The sequence below is a fragment of the Sinocyclocheilus grahami genome, unplaced genomic scaffold (genome assembly GCF_001515645.1).
Source record: "Sinocyclocheilus grahami isolate Dianchi unplaced genomic scaffold, SAMN03320097.WGS_v1.1 scaffold749.1, whole genome shotgun sequence".
NCBI lineage: Eukaryota > Metazoa > Chordata > Actinopteri > Cypriniformes > Cyprinidae > Sinocyclocheilus > Sinocyclocheilus grahami.
This window is the reverse complement of record NW_015505928.1, coordinates 433483-448704: the sequence shown is the minus strand read 5'-3', so window position 1 is coordinate 448704 and position 15222 is coordinate 433483. Positions and strand designations below refer to the sequence as shown.

Below are 15222 nucleotides of genomic sequence, written 5' to 3'. Positions count from 1 at the left end.
ACTAATAGCACACTTGGATAAACTTCTTTTTCGTAAGGGATTTCATGCCAATCCAGATTTAATCTTAATAGTTAAAAGCTTGTTGAAGCTTGCGTTCAAAACCAAACCCGTTTTTTGCTTCTTTTCTGAATTTAGCTTCATTAAAGGAACTCTCCAAACATGAAGGGGTTAAAGCTTTGCCCTTTTTATTTTTAATAATCTCCCGGGCACAGCTGAATTTTGTTCTCTGTAGAGGACATCTGTATTTCATACATTTCTGTGAGACCACACACGTCCCTGTTTTAAGTGGTGTGTCATAAAAAGGACATCCTGGGCTTTCAGAGCCACTAAATTTAGCAGTTTGTCCATGACAGCGGGGGTTTTTTTAGAAATATCTCGCAAGAAGAAGAGGAGGTATGCAGTATTTGTCTTGTAATTATCATTTGTACTGGATTGATTTTCAAATAAACATCCATGGAAAACTTTGTTTATTCTAAATTTAACATCTCTGTCCACATTTATATATCAGATATTTAAGAAAAGCTAAAGATTGACTGTTTAATAGACATCATTTTTGCTTGTCTGTATTTTAATACGCTGTCTACAGAGAACATCAAATAAAACATTAACAAAGAATGGACTGATTTTGGTGGACTGAATGGACTGATAACCAGTGTTGGGGGTAACTCATTACAAGTAACGCGAGTTACGTAATCAGATTACTTTTTTCAAGTAACTAGTAAAGTACCGCATTACTTTTTAATTTACAAGAGAATATCGGAGTTACTTTTTCAAAAAAGTAATGCCAGTTACTTTGTTTTCCCATTTATTGACTGACACGTCTCCTGTCCTAATATTGGGAGAAATCGTGTTTGAGTTGTGTGCGCTGTGTGAACATGATGCTACTGTAGTTCTAGACTAAATGTGAACGTGCATTAATTCATCCCACTCACAAAAAACAGATTTAGTATTCATCAAAAAGAATTAAAACTCAGAATATGACGCAAACCTGCAAGAATTAAATATGTTAAATAACACAAATGTATCTAATCCCATTGTCTTTGCTGCAGACCTTTGCTGATCCAGTTCAACCGTACTAATAAGCACAAATGACTTTAGAGAAACTAACAATTATGCTTTGTTTTTTTATTGCTGAAGAGTGTTTCTTCTCCTGTGTTCTACTGTACAGACGTGAATTTACTTTTGCTTCAGCCTGAGGTTTATTCATTACACTTTTTGGTGTGAAAGGGCTTTTATATTTGCTATAAATATAACTTATTTTATTAAAAACAATCAAGTCCTGCTTATATTTAAAAAAGCAACGCGAAAGTAATGTAACGCATTACTTTCCATAAAAAGTAACTAAGTAACGTAATTAGTTACTTTTTTAGGGAGTAACGCAATATTGTAATGCATTACTTTTAAAAGTAACTTTCCCCAACACTGCTGATAACTAATGTTAGCCTATCAAAAAACCTAAATGCACAAACATGTTAAAAACATTGACCAGTTTATTTGAGTTACAAGTTCAAAAGTGTTCCCAAACTTTCCTTTTACTTACGAATGAGTCATGAACTGGTTTAAGTGAATCATTGAAAAGAATCACGAATCGGATAACACTGAATCAGTAATTGTTCGATTCAGATTCAGTCCACCCGGTTGTTGGAGCACAGAAGTGTCGACTACATTTGCAGGTACATTTAGCCTAATTTATACCCTTTTTACGGTTTTATGCATGCGTCAACCTCATTTGTTTCTAAAATAATCGAATAGAATTGCGTTTTGTTACTGCGTGCGTCAATCTGTCGAATAATCCGATTGAATGGACTTCGCGCGCTGTCAAGTTTCGACATTCAAAGGCCAAAAAAGTACTAAATGCACGTCGGTAATGCTATATTCCCCTAGCCAAACAAACAAAAAGTCATTTAATTTTAATTTGCAAATCAAAATTAAAAAGTGAAATAATCTCAGCTGTAGTTTTAGAGGCTTGTCAGGCAGGCACGTGCGCATGTCGACTGAGATAAAGATTACAGCAATTAACATGACATTTTTGGGCATGTTTCTTTTTGTGCTTCAGTGCGCATATTTTCTAGAAGTCTTGCACAGTGACTCTTGGACCTCTTGGAAGCGTGCTAAGAAAAAGCGCTGTTATGATGTATTGCCTTGAAGCTTCTGCAGTGCTTTGACAGTGTTGTAGATAGACATGTCAAGAGAACCTTCATTGTGCTTTGTTTTTGTCAGATGCATTGAAGTGCAGCAGAGGAAGAAATGGATCCAAAGAGACCCCCCTTTCCGGGGCCCCCAGGGGTCACCCGCATGCCATGGATGCAGTCAGCAGAAGATCAGGGTCAATTGCGTGACCAGCCCCCATTGGGGCGAGCCAGAGGTCTGGTTCTGCCTAAAGATGATCCTCTTCCTGGACGAGCTAGAGCCTTAGGCATACCTGGAGAAATGCCTGTGCGGTTTGGGAGAGGCATAACTCATTCTGTAAGCGTGCCTCTGGTGGGCATCCCTAGAGGAGTGCGATTGGCGACAGACGAGGGAGGTTTTGGAAGAGCCCGAGGGTTTTTGCTGCCCACTCCAGAGCCCAGTGTTGGGATAGGGAGAGGGGCTGCTGTGGGACCAGTGCCTTCACTGGACATTGAAAAATCCAGGCAAAAAAAGATGCCTGAGCTGCAAACACAGGTGGCTCCAGCGATCGCCCAGGTAAAAAAAAATAGAAATTGTGATTTTTCTAATAAAGATTGCAATTTAAAGGGGAGCTGTTGTGCAAAATTCGCTTTTACGTGGTGTTTGAACACTGATGTGTGTCTAAACAGCCAGCCTATAATTAGGGTCCTATGAAATCTGTTTTATTTTTTCCCAAATTTCATTTTTTTCCATTTTATTTTTTCAAGATTCCGTTGATCCCGCTGATTATTCATTCCTTTTAATGCTTAAATTAAATGCCTAATTAATTAAAACATGAAACCATTTCACATCAGTTTATTAAAAGTTTAACAAAAATTACATTTTTAGGGCCCTATGAAATGTTTTATTTTTTTTTCACATTTTGTTTTATTGTTACCAAATTCTGTGTTTAATTTGATTATGAATGCATAAAAACAACCTAATTTATTAAAATGTGTTTTTACAATAGCCCTATGAAAGTTTTTTTTTTTTTTTTCTGGCATAAAACAATTTTTAATCAAATGAAAGTTAAACAACTTAAGTTATACTTTGCATTACAACTGTACAATTACAATATTAATTTGTATGGCTGTATTAGTATTATTTTAATTTTAAGCCAACTAACTTTTAAAACAAACAAACTGTTTGCTGAATTTTTGTGCAGCATCATAAAATGAATTCAGTCACTTCTGCTATGCAAACACATTCATTCAAGCTGAAAAACATAGTAAATGGTAATTTAAGCTGTTTCTGTTACTCTATTGAAGACATTTAATGACTATTATTACTCCATGCACAACATCTGTGAACCAAGCTGCTCTTAGGTGCTGCAAACACCAGCAGATAATGAACTGCTTGCGTAAACACAGTGCCATGCTTCAGTCTGAAACATGCAGCACATATATTTACTTCATTCAATTAGCGAATTCAATTAAATGCATTTAATTAGTCTCACCAAATTTGAGGAAATAAGTGTCTATTGTTATACAAGTTCCAGATTAACACATTTGATTTGGCAATAGATTTATGGAAAAGTCTCAGGCTTGGCTTTCGTTTAGGTTGAGGCTCCTGGGCTCCTGGGGCCGGGGTCATCGCTGGTGTCCATGTTCAGGGGCCTGGGCATTGAACCGGGAAAGACGTGGGGCAGAGGAGCTACACCTGTTGGTATGTGAGAGGAAAAAGTGAAAAGATTTATTTTTGCTTCACTGAAACACTTATTGAGAGATTACATGAGACGGATTGTAAAGTTGTACTCTTTCTTTTAACTTACCTTCGGATGTTTAGTCATGTTTATTTTGTGCTGAAACTGGTATTAATGTGCTTGGTATTAATGTGGAGTAGATGATCAGTTCACGTGCGCCTCGCGCTGCCGTGTCTGATGATCGAGGCGCTACAGCGATCTGTCACTCCACATTAAACAGCGCCAAAACGGCATTTATTGTTTGAATACTGCAATACAACGGACAGAAATTGAAATCGGAGACTTTGTTTCATATTAAAAGTACCAAAGCACAATGCTTATTGCGATATATTGGATGGGAAGTGCCCTTCAACGTTCCGTCCATTAACTGAAAACAGGACTAATCGATTCTTGGGATTTAAGAATCAATATCGTTTCGTAAAAATTATAATCGATTAATATCGAGATATCGATATTTTTTTACCCAGCCCTAATTTATAATTTTTCAAAATATTTCTTTTTCATATAAATGCTGTTCTTTTGAACTTTCTATTCATCAAGGAGTTCTAAACAATGTATCACGGTTTCTACAAAATGATTTTCGATTTGTCATGTGACACTGAAGACTGGAGTAATGATGCTGAAAATACAGCTGCGCATCACAGGAATAAATTATGTTTTAAAATATAGTCAGATAATAAAAGTTATTTTACGTTGTATTAACTTTTCAAAATATTATAGTTTTACTGTGGTTTTAGATCAAATAAATGCAGCCTTGGTTTTTATTTTTTTTTGGGGAAAAACATAAAAATAACCCTGACCAACCCCAAACCATTGATAGGTGGTGAACATTTAGTGCCAGCATGTTTGCGCATTCATTCAGGTTGAGATGCAACATTTGGTTTTTAAAAAGTTGCATATTGGCATCATAAGGAGCAGGGCCTATACTATTATACCATTAGAAATACAACACGTCTTAGTCAACTGCGCATCACAGGAATAAATTATGTTTTAAAATATAGTCAGATAATAAAAGTTATTTTACGTTGTATTAACTTTTCAAAATATTATAGTTTTACTGTGGTTTTAGATCAAATAAATGCAGCCTTGGTTTTTATTTTTTTGGGGGGAAAAACATAAAAATAACCCTGACCAACCCCAAACCATTGATAGATGGTGAACATTTAGTGCCAGCATGTTTGCGCATTCATTCAGGTTGAGATGCAACATTTGGTTTTTAAAAAGTTGCATATTGGCATCATAAGGAGCAGGGCCTATACTATTATACCATTAGAAATACAACACGTCTTAGTCAACCCTGCTGTGTACTGCATTTATTCAAACTCATACCTGTTTTATTATTCATGTCAGCGCTAGGTTGATTGGAGTGGGCATTAAATTGTGCGCCATCATTTTTGTATCCTTGGCAACACCAACAATGTTGAATAGTCACCAATTAGACGTGCAATTTACTGCTGAAGAAAGCAGGAAGGTCAAGTAGCTAATAATGAAAACAAACTTAATCTGCAATGTAAATACAAATGATGAACTTAAGCCCATTAATCTTCTATTTAAGAGGTTTTTTGTCTTTGTAAGGACTTAAATAGTCCTTAGCGTCTTGAAACAGTGACTTTCTGTGACCTTTCCGCACAACTCTTGGGAAGCCTCTTCTTTTTTCGGGCCGCACTTGACCTGACTGGCTTAAAAAATATATTTTTTCAACACAAATATGACATTTTAAGATGAGACTTTTAACCTTTTCCAGCACTATAACAACCTATGGCTCATTGTCCCAGTGTTTCTTAAGTCCCTAAATGCACCGGTTCTGGGATTAATCAACTGTCTGAGCTAATCTGTGCCAATCAGCAGCTGTTCCCATTTGATATATTTGGCACACACTGTCAGATAGCAGTATTAATGTCAATACTAAAAAAAACAACAAATTTGTTTTATTCCAAATTCCCTTTTGTTTTGTTTATTTATTTCTGGATTCATTTTTAATGGCTTGATTTCAATTTTAATAACCAAAAAGTATGTCTATATTCAGTTGAACTAATAACAACTTTAATAATTAAAAAATGTATTAAAATTGCAATAATATTTCCCTATGAAATTTTATTTTTTCCAGAAATTCTGTTTTATGTTTTAAGTTTTTCAGATTCTTTTTTTTATGATTTAATCAATTATGTAATCTAATGAATGCATAAAACAATAGAGGCTTAGTGTTAAAAAATAAATGAAAAATGGTGTGATATGCCTTAAAATATTTTAATAAACTAACATTTTTATTCTCATTGCTTTGAGAAGTACATTCTTCTGTGCAATAATAATATATTTCTATTATACTTTAAGGTTACACCAAACTTTTATTTTGATGGGTTGAATTTAGTTTCTGTGTTTATATGAGTTTTCTCAAATGAAATGGTGAAATGCTGGTGAAGTGACGCTCCGAGCAGCTGTGGAGATGAAGTTCAGTCCCATGCACACAGAACATGTAGACTTCCTATTTAATTGCAATCTTTTTGTGATTTAATTTTCACAGACTCTAGTCCATATCATGATTTGATTACGTGTGTACAGGCATTTTATCCATCCAAATTTGGCAAAAATCTGTGATTTTCAGCATAATAGAGTAAATTCCACAACAGGATTCCATCCGTGTTTTCTGCATCACGGAAATGATAAGGCCCTAGTCAGTACAATTAGATGTGTACTTTATTTGTGATCCTTCATGTCTTTCTATCCATATTTTGTACTCGTATCATCTCCTACAGTTCAGTTAAAGAAGAAGCAGTGTGAACTCTGAAACCAGCATTTCACTGTGAGTATGACTCTGTTATTAATCTGTACTGTATGTTGGATTTTCTGTCCTAATTCAGGACGAGGGGCAGCAGGTGATCTTGGGGCAGATCTCCAGTCTAAGCCGACCATCATTGGGGCAGCTGCTCTGACTCCGGAAAGAGAAGAAGCTCGCTTAGAAGAAACCATCAGGTGTTGTTTCGTGTTTATCTTCTTAGTGCAGTGTCTTGGATTTGCTAGTTCTTTGCATCTTTTATTTGCACGTGGAAAAACATTAAGTAATAGTTCACCCCAAAATAAAAAATTCTTCAGCTTCATGTCATTCCAAACCTGCATGACTTACTTTCTTCTGGTCTGTGTGTGTTTGTCTCACATATGGCTTCAGACAACTTAAGAAGTCATACGAGTCGCCTGTATGATCATTTTATGGGCCTGTCATTGTCTTTTTGGAGCTTATTTTGCTTCACAATTGAAAATATCTTTTTCATTTTTGGGTGAGATTAGGGACTGAATCAGACTGCATCAGAATGAGTTTTGCTTTGTGTGGTTGCAGTGTCCTGGGCAGAGGATTTGTTGGTGTTGGCAGAGCTGCGTTGCCCCATATGAGTGTAGGCCGTGGACCGATTGGCCCTTCGGGCCCCGTTTCTCCCGTTGCTGCCCCGTTCTCCTTGCAGTCTGCCGCCTCCGTCTCTGAAGAAGCCCCAGTTCCTCCAGGAACACCCCCAAAAGTTGAAGTGAAAATTGAGACAGTGAAGTATGAGTTCTCTTTCAGTCATTTCTTGTCCTGTTTGTAATTTAAAAAATCATTTCAAGCAGGTTTTTAAGAAATTCATACTCCGTAAGGACACATTAAATTGATCAGAAGTTACAGTAAAGACATCTTTAATGTTACAAAATATTTCTATTTCAAATAAATGCTGTTTTTTTTAACCATGTGTACATTAAAAAATATGAAAATGAAATATTTCTTGAGCAGCAAATCAGCATATTAGCATGATTTCTGAAGGATCATGTGACACTGAAGACTGGAGTAATGATGCTGAAAATTCATCACAGGAATAAATTACATTTTAAAATGTTAAACTAAAAAGCAGTTGTTATAATAATATTTCACAATATCTTTGATTAAATAAATGCATCCTTTATTAACATGAGACTTACTGACCCCCAACTTTTTAACTGTGTGTACATAATATACATTATAGGTGAGTTATGGCCCAATTCTGCCTAATTTGCTAATTATTTGTTCCATTGGTGCTGTGCTTAGTAACGAATCAATCCAACAAGTTGGTACAGACTAATGTTTCTCTTCTACAATGTGTTTCTACAGGGAGCCTCTGCAGAAAATGGGAACAAAAGGCTGTCCCGTATCCATCGGGTCAAACTACATCCCCATCTGTTGCAAAAATGAAGCTGTGTTTCAGTACCATGTTACTTTTACGTGAGTCAAAGGCTACGCTCACACTGCGAGCCTTAATGCTCAATTCTGATTTTTTTTCTCAGATCCGATTTTTTTTGTGTAGCGGTTCACATTGTTGTTTTAAATGTGGCCAATATCAGTTTAACAGTGTGAACAGATCATGGTTCTGAACTGACCCGCATGTGCAAAAGAACAATACGAACAGGGTTTCCAGGTTTACACAACAAAATCCACCCAATTGCTTCACAAAACTAGTCCAAAACTAGCACAACCATGTTCAGGGGGATAAACATCGTGTTAGTGGGGTCGCGTCGACCCACGAAGTTGAAAAACATCCCGCGGCAACAGTGGGAAAGTAGCCTGATTCTGCAGGGAAACTGGATTTGGCAAAATTTTCGTACGGAAGTAAACACGGAGGACATAAAGTGAGCGATTATGTGTTTATTTGTAGTGTAATCTGCCGAATCTGGCGAAATTATGTGCAGGCAATATGAAAAATAAAGACAAGGATGTGACAGAAGACAGCAGAGTTTTGAAGCTTTTATGATACGAGCCCTCATGTTTTGTTTGTATATAGAATTGTCACCAGTGTTAATTTTGACAGCAAATTTTGATTTAGTTTTAGTCATAGTCTTTTGACTAAAAGGCCATTTAGTTTTAGTCATCTGAATTGTTTTTAGTTTGAGTCTAGTTTTAGTCGACTAAATCTACAGTAAATGTAGTCGGCTAAAATCTAATGGGTTTAGTTACAGTGCATTTATTAAGCATTTCTCTAAAATTTCCAAACTCGTTATATAGTTTTGATATTAAGGTTTTATCATGATAGACACCGATTTAACTGCGGTGACACACAACATGCCTTTAAGTTAAAATGAAATAAAACCACTAAATAAAGAACAAGAACATTGTCTTCTTATTAATGAAATACCAATTAATGAAATACCAATGGTTATATCGGCTAATTATGCATTCTTTATAGCAACTTGTTTACCATATTCTTCATTCTTTCAAGCAGGCATATTTATTTCTATAAATACATTTAGATCAATCTTTAGGGCTACTAAAGTTTTTCAGTCAAGAGCAGTGCGTGATTTTCTGTGTTTCGTTTGTTGCTTGATTAACATCAGTGACTCAGACAATAGCAACTAAATTAGGCTGCTATCCCTTTAAAACCGAATGCACAGCAGCACTGGATGCAATGTACTGATACACGTTCTCCCTACGGTTTACGTTCACTTAAGACATAATCAACTGTGTTTACATGAATACTCGTCAAAACGGACAATTCGACATCATTTTGTGTGTAATTCTCCGTTCATGCGACTCGAGAGAATACTCGCGCGCTGTGAGAGGCGCTTTCTGTGTGTGTGTATGCTTCAGTGTCTCCGCTCAGAAAACCATACCGAATTGAGTTCTCTATTGCGTCGTCAGATTTATCTATATGTCTGCTCTTCTCTTACTCCCACATATTGACATTTTTTGAACGTTTTATGCGATGTGCAGCAAGTGTATGTTAGCTTATGTCCCGCCGGTTCATATGTACGCATCTAACCTCCGAACCAGGCAGCAGATTCATTCTGAATGAATCTCTTCCCAAATCGTCCCTCCCTAACATTTTCGTCTCGTTTTTATTAGTTGACGAAAATGTCAATAGATTTGTCATAGTTTTTGTTAGTCAAAAAGAGTTTTAGTTCGTTATCGTCTCATTGTCGTCAGTGAAAAAAATATCATTGACGAATAATTAACACTGGTTGTCACTGTAATTCTTATGAGTTCTGACACATTACACTTCCACTGATTACCTTTCGCTACCGTCTTGATAACTTTGGGTATGTACAAATCTCTGAAGTGTCTCCCGTCAGCGCGGAATTATGACGAATGTCGATCTAGAGTGGCGTAAAAGTCGCATGAAATCCGACATGACCGTTTACTCTGCGGTCATAAAACATCTGACATGGATCGGATTTAGTACCACATATGGAAGTGGCACAAATCGTAATTGAAAAGATCAGATTCCATGCGGTTTGTGCTGTTCACACTGTCATGACAAAAACAGATCCGAGTCACGTGTGAGCAAAAAAAATCGGATTTGGGCACATTTGCCAAAATATAGTTAAAAATATAGTTTTTAAGTCTTTGGTGGCTGCTGTATTGAATTTACTGTATACTGTATGACCAGATGTGTTTTTATTGTGCTAGATTATTTTAAACAAGTTAACATCACAGTTACAGTAGGGCACTTATAAGTTATCCCATTAAAAACATTTACATTTAGTCATTTAGCAGACACTTTTATCCAAAGCTACTTACAAATGAGGGCAATAGAAGCAATCAAAACCAGTGTGCTGTGACAAGTCTCGGTTAGCCTAATGCAGTACACATAGCAAGGTTTTTTTATATAACAAATAAAAAGAAAACAAGTAGACAGACAAAAAAAAAAAAGGAAACGCTAGTGTTAAAGGTAAATTTTTTTAAACAAGTCAAAAGAATAGAGAATGCAAGTGTTAGGCTCTTTTTTTGTTTTTCTTTTTAAAGAAAACCAGTAGTTAGAATCGAAATAGAGTGTGCAAGTGTTAGAAGGTTAAGGTTTTTAAATAAAAAAGAAAACGAGTAGATAAAATAGAATTATAGTAGAGAGTGCGAGAGTTGAGAAGATGGAAGAATGGAAACAAACATAAACTTCAGACATTACCTCATGAATTTTTCAGTGCTAATGCTGTCTAATATTGATTGTTCAAGACGATCAATAATGGCCAGCAAAGTATGAAGACAAATTAGTGTTAGTGCACCTTCGTATGCAGTTTTTAATGGGAACATGCCTCTGCCTGTCAAACTAAAGTAGATCATGCCTTATATACAGTAGTAACCAGTATTGATTGAATAATTACGATTAGCTGCATCTTTTTTAGAGAAAACCTGATTAATGGCAGTTGTTGAATTTCAGGCCGAACGTTGAGTCTCTCGGTATGCGCTTTGGTATGATGAAGGAGCATCGGCCTACTACAGGGGAGGTAGTGGCTTTTGACGGATCCATCCTCTATCTGCCAAAACGTCTTGAAGAGGTTTGTGTGCATGTTAGATGATTGTTGTTTTTTCACTTTAAATGCACGTAATTACTAGGGGTGTAATGGTTCACATATTTGTACCTGCAGTACTGCGAACAAATACAGCATTGTATTAACCACTGCATGAGTGGAACTTCATTGAAAGTCTTTTTTCAGGAAATTCAAACAATAAATGCCGTTTTGATGCTCTCTGTTGTGGCGTGACAGATCGCTGTATAAACGCCTCAGTTCAAACATCACCGCAATCATCCCTTCCTCTTTTCTACTAGGTTTAATGTGATATAAATAGGGGTTTTTGATGCCGATCACTGATCGTCAATCCCAGAAAGCAGTATCTGCCGATCCGATCACTGATACGATCCTTCTTTTTATCATGTAGAATTATTTATAGTAATACTCCAATCAGGATTTTTAGACATTTATTCAGGGCTAGGGATGGAACGATTACCAGTTTGACGATAAATCATGATAAAATGCCCCACGGTTAGTATTATAGTTTCATCTTTTAATTATAATTAAAACCGTATTAGATTACCACGATTTGAACAACTCGCGATAAATAAATACTGTCCAGCATAAAGCACCGTTTTCACAGTCTCGCGTGCACACAGCACGCAGAGTAGTTTCGTTTTGAGTGAAAACGGCGGAAAAGCTGAGGTTTTAAAAGAATTATACAAATGAATTATGAATGTACCTCTGAAGGTTCTGACTGTCTTCAGAAACGATTCGATGGCATTTTGTTTTCATCGTCGCTCCATGTAATACCTAAAGGAAGTGTTCTTAATCGCAATACTGCTTTGTCCACGGAGGTTACGAGAAACAGCTCTAATTCTGCTTTTCCATAAGCGCCACCTGCTGTCAGCGAGTGGATTTACACAGACTTATATTCACATTCAGCCTGTGAGCAGTTTCTGTCTGCAACATAAACGGACCGAATTTGCATGCTCTGCTGTAAATTTTGACCGTTGATGAAAAACAAGCTTATGTGGATTCTACACATTTAAACAATTCAGATAAGCTATCTAGAATTATTTATGGAGCAGATAAAATACATATAATCATTTATTAATCAATTATCATTTTGACATATCTTTTCTTTATTTAAAGGCTGAAATGTGAAGTTTACCTTTTTATCAAACTTTTTCAAAGCTTTATTTGAACATTTACATGAGATATTTCAACATGCTATTAAACTGTTGTCAGTCAAGTTGTCATTTAAAATCCGAACATCTTAATAGCACCGTGATAATACTGATTACGGTGATAATTTTGGTCACTATAATCGTGCCTTTACATCCCTATTCAGGGCCTGAATTTAATTTTTGAAAGTTGGGGGGGGGTGGATTCCTCTTTTAGGTGACTCTTGTAAGTTGTTTTTAATTTGAGGGGTGGAGGGGGCATTTTTCAAAAATATATATTTATCTCACCTAAATGTTTGCTCATGCAGTGCATTTCTATTTCTACAATCGTGCAATTGTTGCACAATAGCTTACACACAGCACAAGCCTAATTTTGTGAGCTGTACGCCAGGTTCACACACTCCTTTTGCAGTGCGCATACAGTCCATGTGTGGTACAGAAGCGGCACAGACTGAGCATGCTTTCACACAGGAGTCCACTACTGATCCGTGGCTGTTTACCACAAACACAACATTTATCCATTATTTTGATTTCAAATCCAAACATTGTTACTGAAAATGCATTTTCATAATTGTGATTCTTTTACAGTAATAAAATTTTTCATAGATGTGTTTAAACGCAATAATTATAAGAAACGCATTATTCAATGCTTTTTACTTTTGCATTTACTTCTAGATTTATATATTAATTTGCTCAAGCAAGTGGCAAAACATTTAAACTACTTTTCTTACGTTATCACAAACATTCTAAATTAAAACCTACCATTGACAGAAACAGTCAGCACTTTGCTTTAGCATTTAAATCTTTATTACAAGCAATCATGCGGTTCATAAAGAACTTTGTTTTCCTACCTCCACGAGTGCCGTGTATTATTGCCTTCTTTATCTGAAAGTGCTCTTTTCCTTTAAACCTAGCCAAAAAGCCTGTAACAGCTTACTGTGAAACACAGTAGACTATAATTTAATATATGCATTTTATTGGTGTTATTACTATATTTTCTGTCAATCCATGTTCATATTTACCGCAAAAAATGCGCTGTCACAGCACAGCTCCTCTCCTGGACCACAACCGTGTGCTGTGTGAACGCTTTAATCTGTTAACATGAGCAAGGAAAAAATACACACTGCAAACGGAGTATGTGTGAACCTAGCGTTATGTGTGTGCGCTGCGAGTGTGCATGAGCGCACGGTCTCCAGGAGAACACTGGTTAAACACTGGCAAGAATTAAAAAGAAATGCATTTTATAAACTTTAGTGATGATAAGACACTGCCTCGGTTGTGCAAGTGACAATTCATGTGGAGCACCCCTAGAAATGAACATCTCATGCCTCACGTGATCGCTCAATCAACCGCAGAAAGACGTCAATAAAACGGCTTGTAAACAAAATGTCACGTAGCATTTCATTGACTTCAGGCAAGTCATCAGTGTCCACAGCTCGTTAGTTCACTAGGGAAGAGCATTTCTTGAAATATTAGACTATATACTCATATTTTATTTTACCAGTTAGTGATGTCTTAATTATTTAATGCATGTTTCAATAAATCTGTTATGAAACAAGTTATGACAGCCACTGTGTAAATGAATATATTTCAGCAACAAATATAATTTTTATCATTTAGAAGTTAATTTAAAAACTGCATTGTGCAATTTACATGTTTGCATATGTTTTTTTTAATTGAGTGTTGATTTATTATATTTAAAAAATAAATAGTAATTTAATTTAAGTTTGGGCTCTGTTTTTAATTGTAAAAGGGCTCCTTATAGTTTAGAGCAGTGTTTCTCAACTGGTGGGGGTCGAGAGACCGCTCTGAGTTGGTCGCGGAGTGTACAGCCAAAGAAAAGACATCAACAACAAAAACGCCATTCTAAATGTTTTTCTGATGCGAGACTTTTATTTTAAAAGATGTGCATGAAAGCTGTTGACACTTCTGTCAGATACAGTTTAAGTAAAGCGTGCCTGAGAAAAATGCGCTGTCCCGATTCAGTATCTGCGGTCAGATGAGATGTTGACAGGCTTAATGTCATTATTCTATCGTTATTTTCGTAACTTATGGGAAAAAAAGTCTCTCACCTCAGAAAAATGAACTATCCTGTCCTGCCAGATGTTATAGCGTGCACTCTTCAATAGCACGCGCAAATGCGGCGGCTCACTGCATATCACTTCACTAAAGCGCAGAAACTACAAGCATGCAACACATAAAATAAAAGTACAGTAGCCTGCTGATAAATCACATAACGGGTACTGAGTGTGTTAGCTGGGAAGGATTTGCATGAAGGTATGATGATATTCATTCTATTCAGGAGCAGTTTCCACGTTTTGTTAACAGTTCATGTTAGTGTATATTCACCATGATAACTGTTGTTTCCATAACTCAAAAATGCCATGTTGTTTTCACTTTGTGTCATTTTGTATGTTTAAATGACTGTGGTGGCCCAACTTAATTGTATTAACAAAAACAAGTTTGGGACTATTTAACAGCCTTACCTTATACAGTCGTGGTCAGAATTATTGGCACCCTTGGTAAATATGATCAAAGAAGGCTGTGAAAATTACTCTGCATTGTTAATCATTTTGATCTTTTATTTTAAAAAATTCATATAAATCTAACCTTTCATTGGAGACTAAGAATTTAAAATGGGAAATATCGTGACAAATGTTTTTCTCTAATACACATTGGACACAATTAATGGCACCCTTTTATTCAATGCTTTTTGAAACCTCCATTTGGCATAATAACAGCTCTGAGTTTTCTCCTATAATGCCTGAAGAGTTTAGAGAACACCTGACGAGATCGGAGACCATTCCTTCATCCAGAATCTCTCCAGACCCTTCAGATTCCCAGCTCCATGATGGTGCTTCTCCTCTTCAGTTCACCACACTCATTTTCTATAGCAGGGCTGTCCAAACTCGGTCCTGGAGGGCCGGTGTCCTGCAGAGTTTAGCTCCAACTTGCCTCAACACCTGACTG

General features: G+C 36.3%; 1 protein-coding gene across 1 annotated transcript in view; it reads left to right on the top strand.

Moving 5' to 3' along the window:
- Positions 1-1606: 1606 nt before the first annotated feature.
- LOC107560971 (piwi-like protein 2) overlaps positions 1607-15222 on the top strand; it is a 43294-nt gene continuing 29678 nt past the window's right edge. The window contains exons 1-7 of the mRNA XM_016245283.1: positions 1607-1673; positions 2221-2685; positions 3708-3813; positions 6709-6820; positions 7182-7382; positions 7959-8069; positions 10993-11110. Of these exons, the coding sequence (XP_016100769.1) occupies positions 2248-2685; positions 3708-3813; positions 6709-6820; positions 7182-7382; positions 7959-8069; positions 10993-11110 (1086 nt within the window). The 5' untranslated portion in view covers positions 1607-1673; positions 2221-2247. The remainder of the gene's footprint in view (positions 1674-2220; positions 2686-3707; positions 3814-6708; positions 6821-7181; positions 7383-7958; positions 8070-10992; positions 11111-15222) is intronic.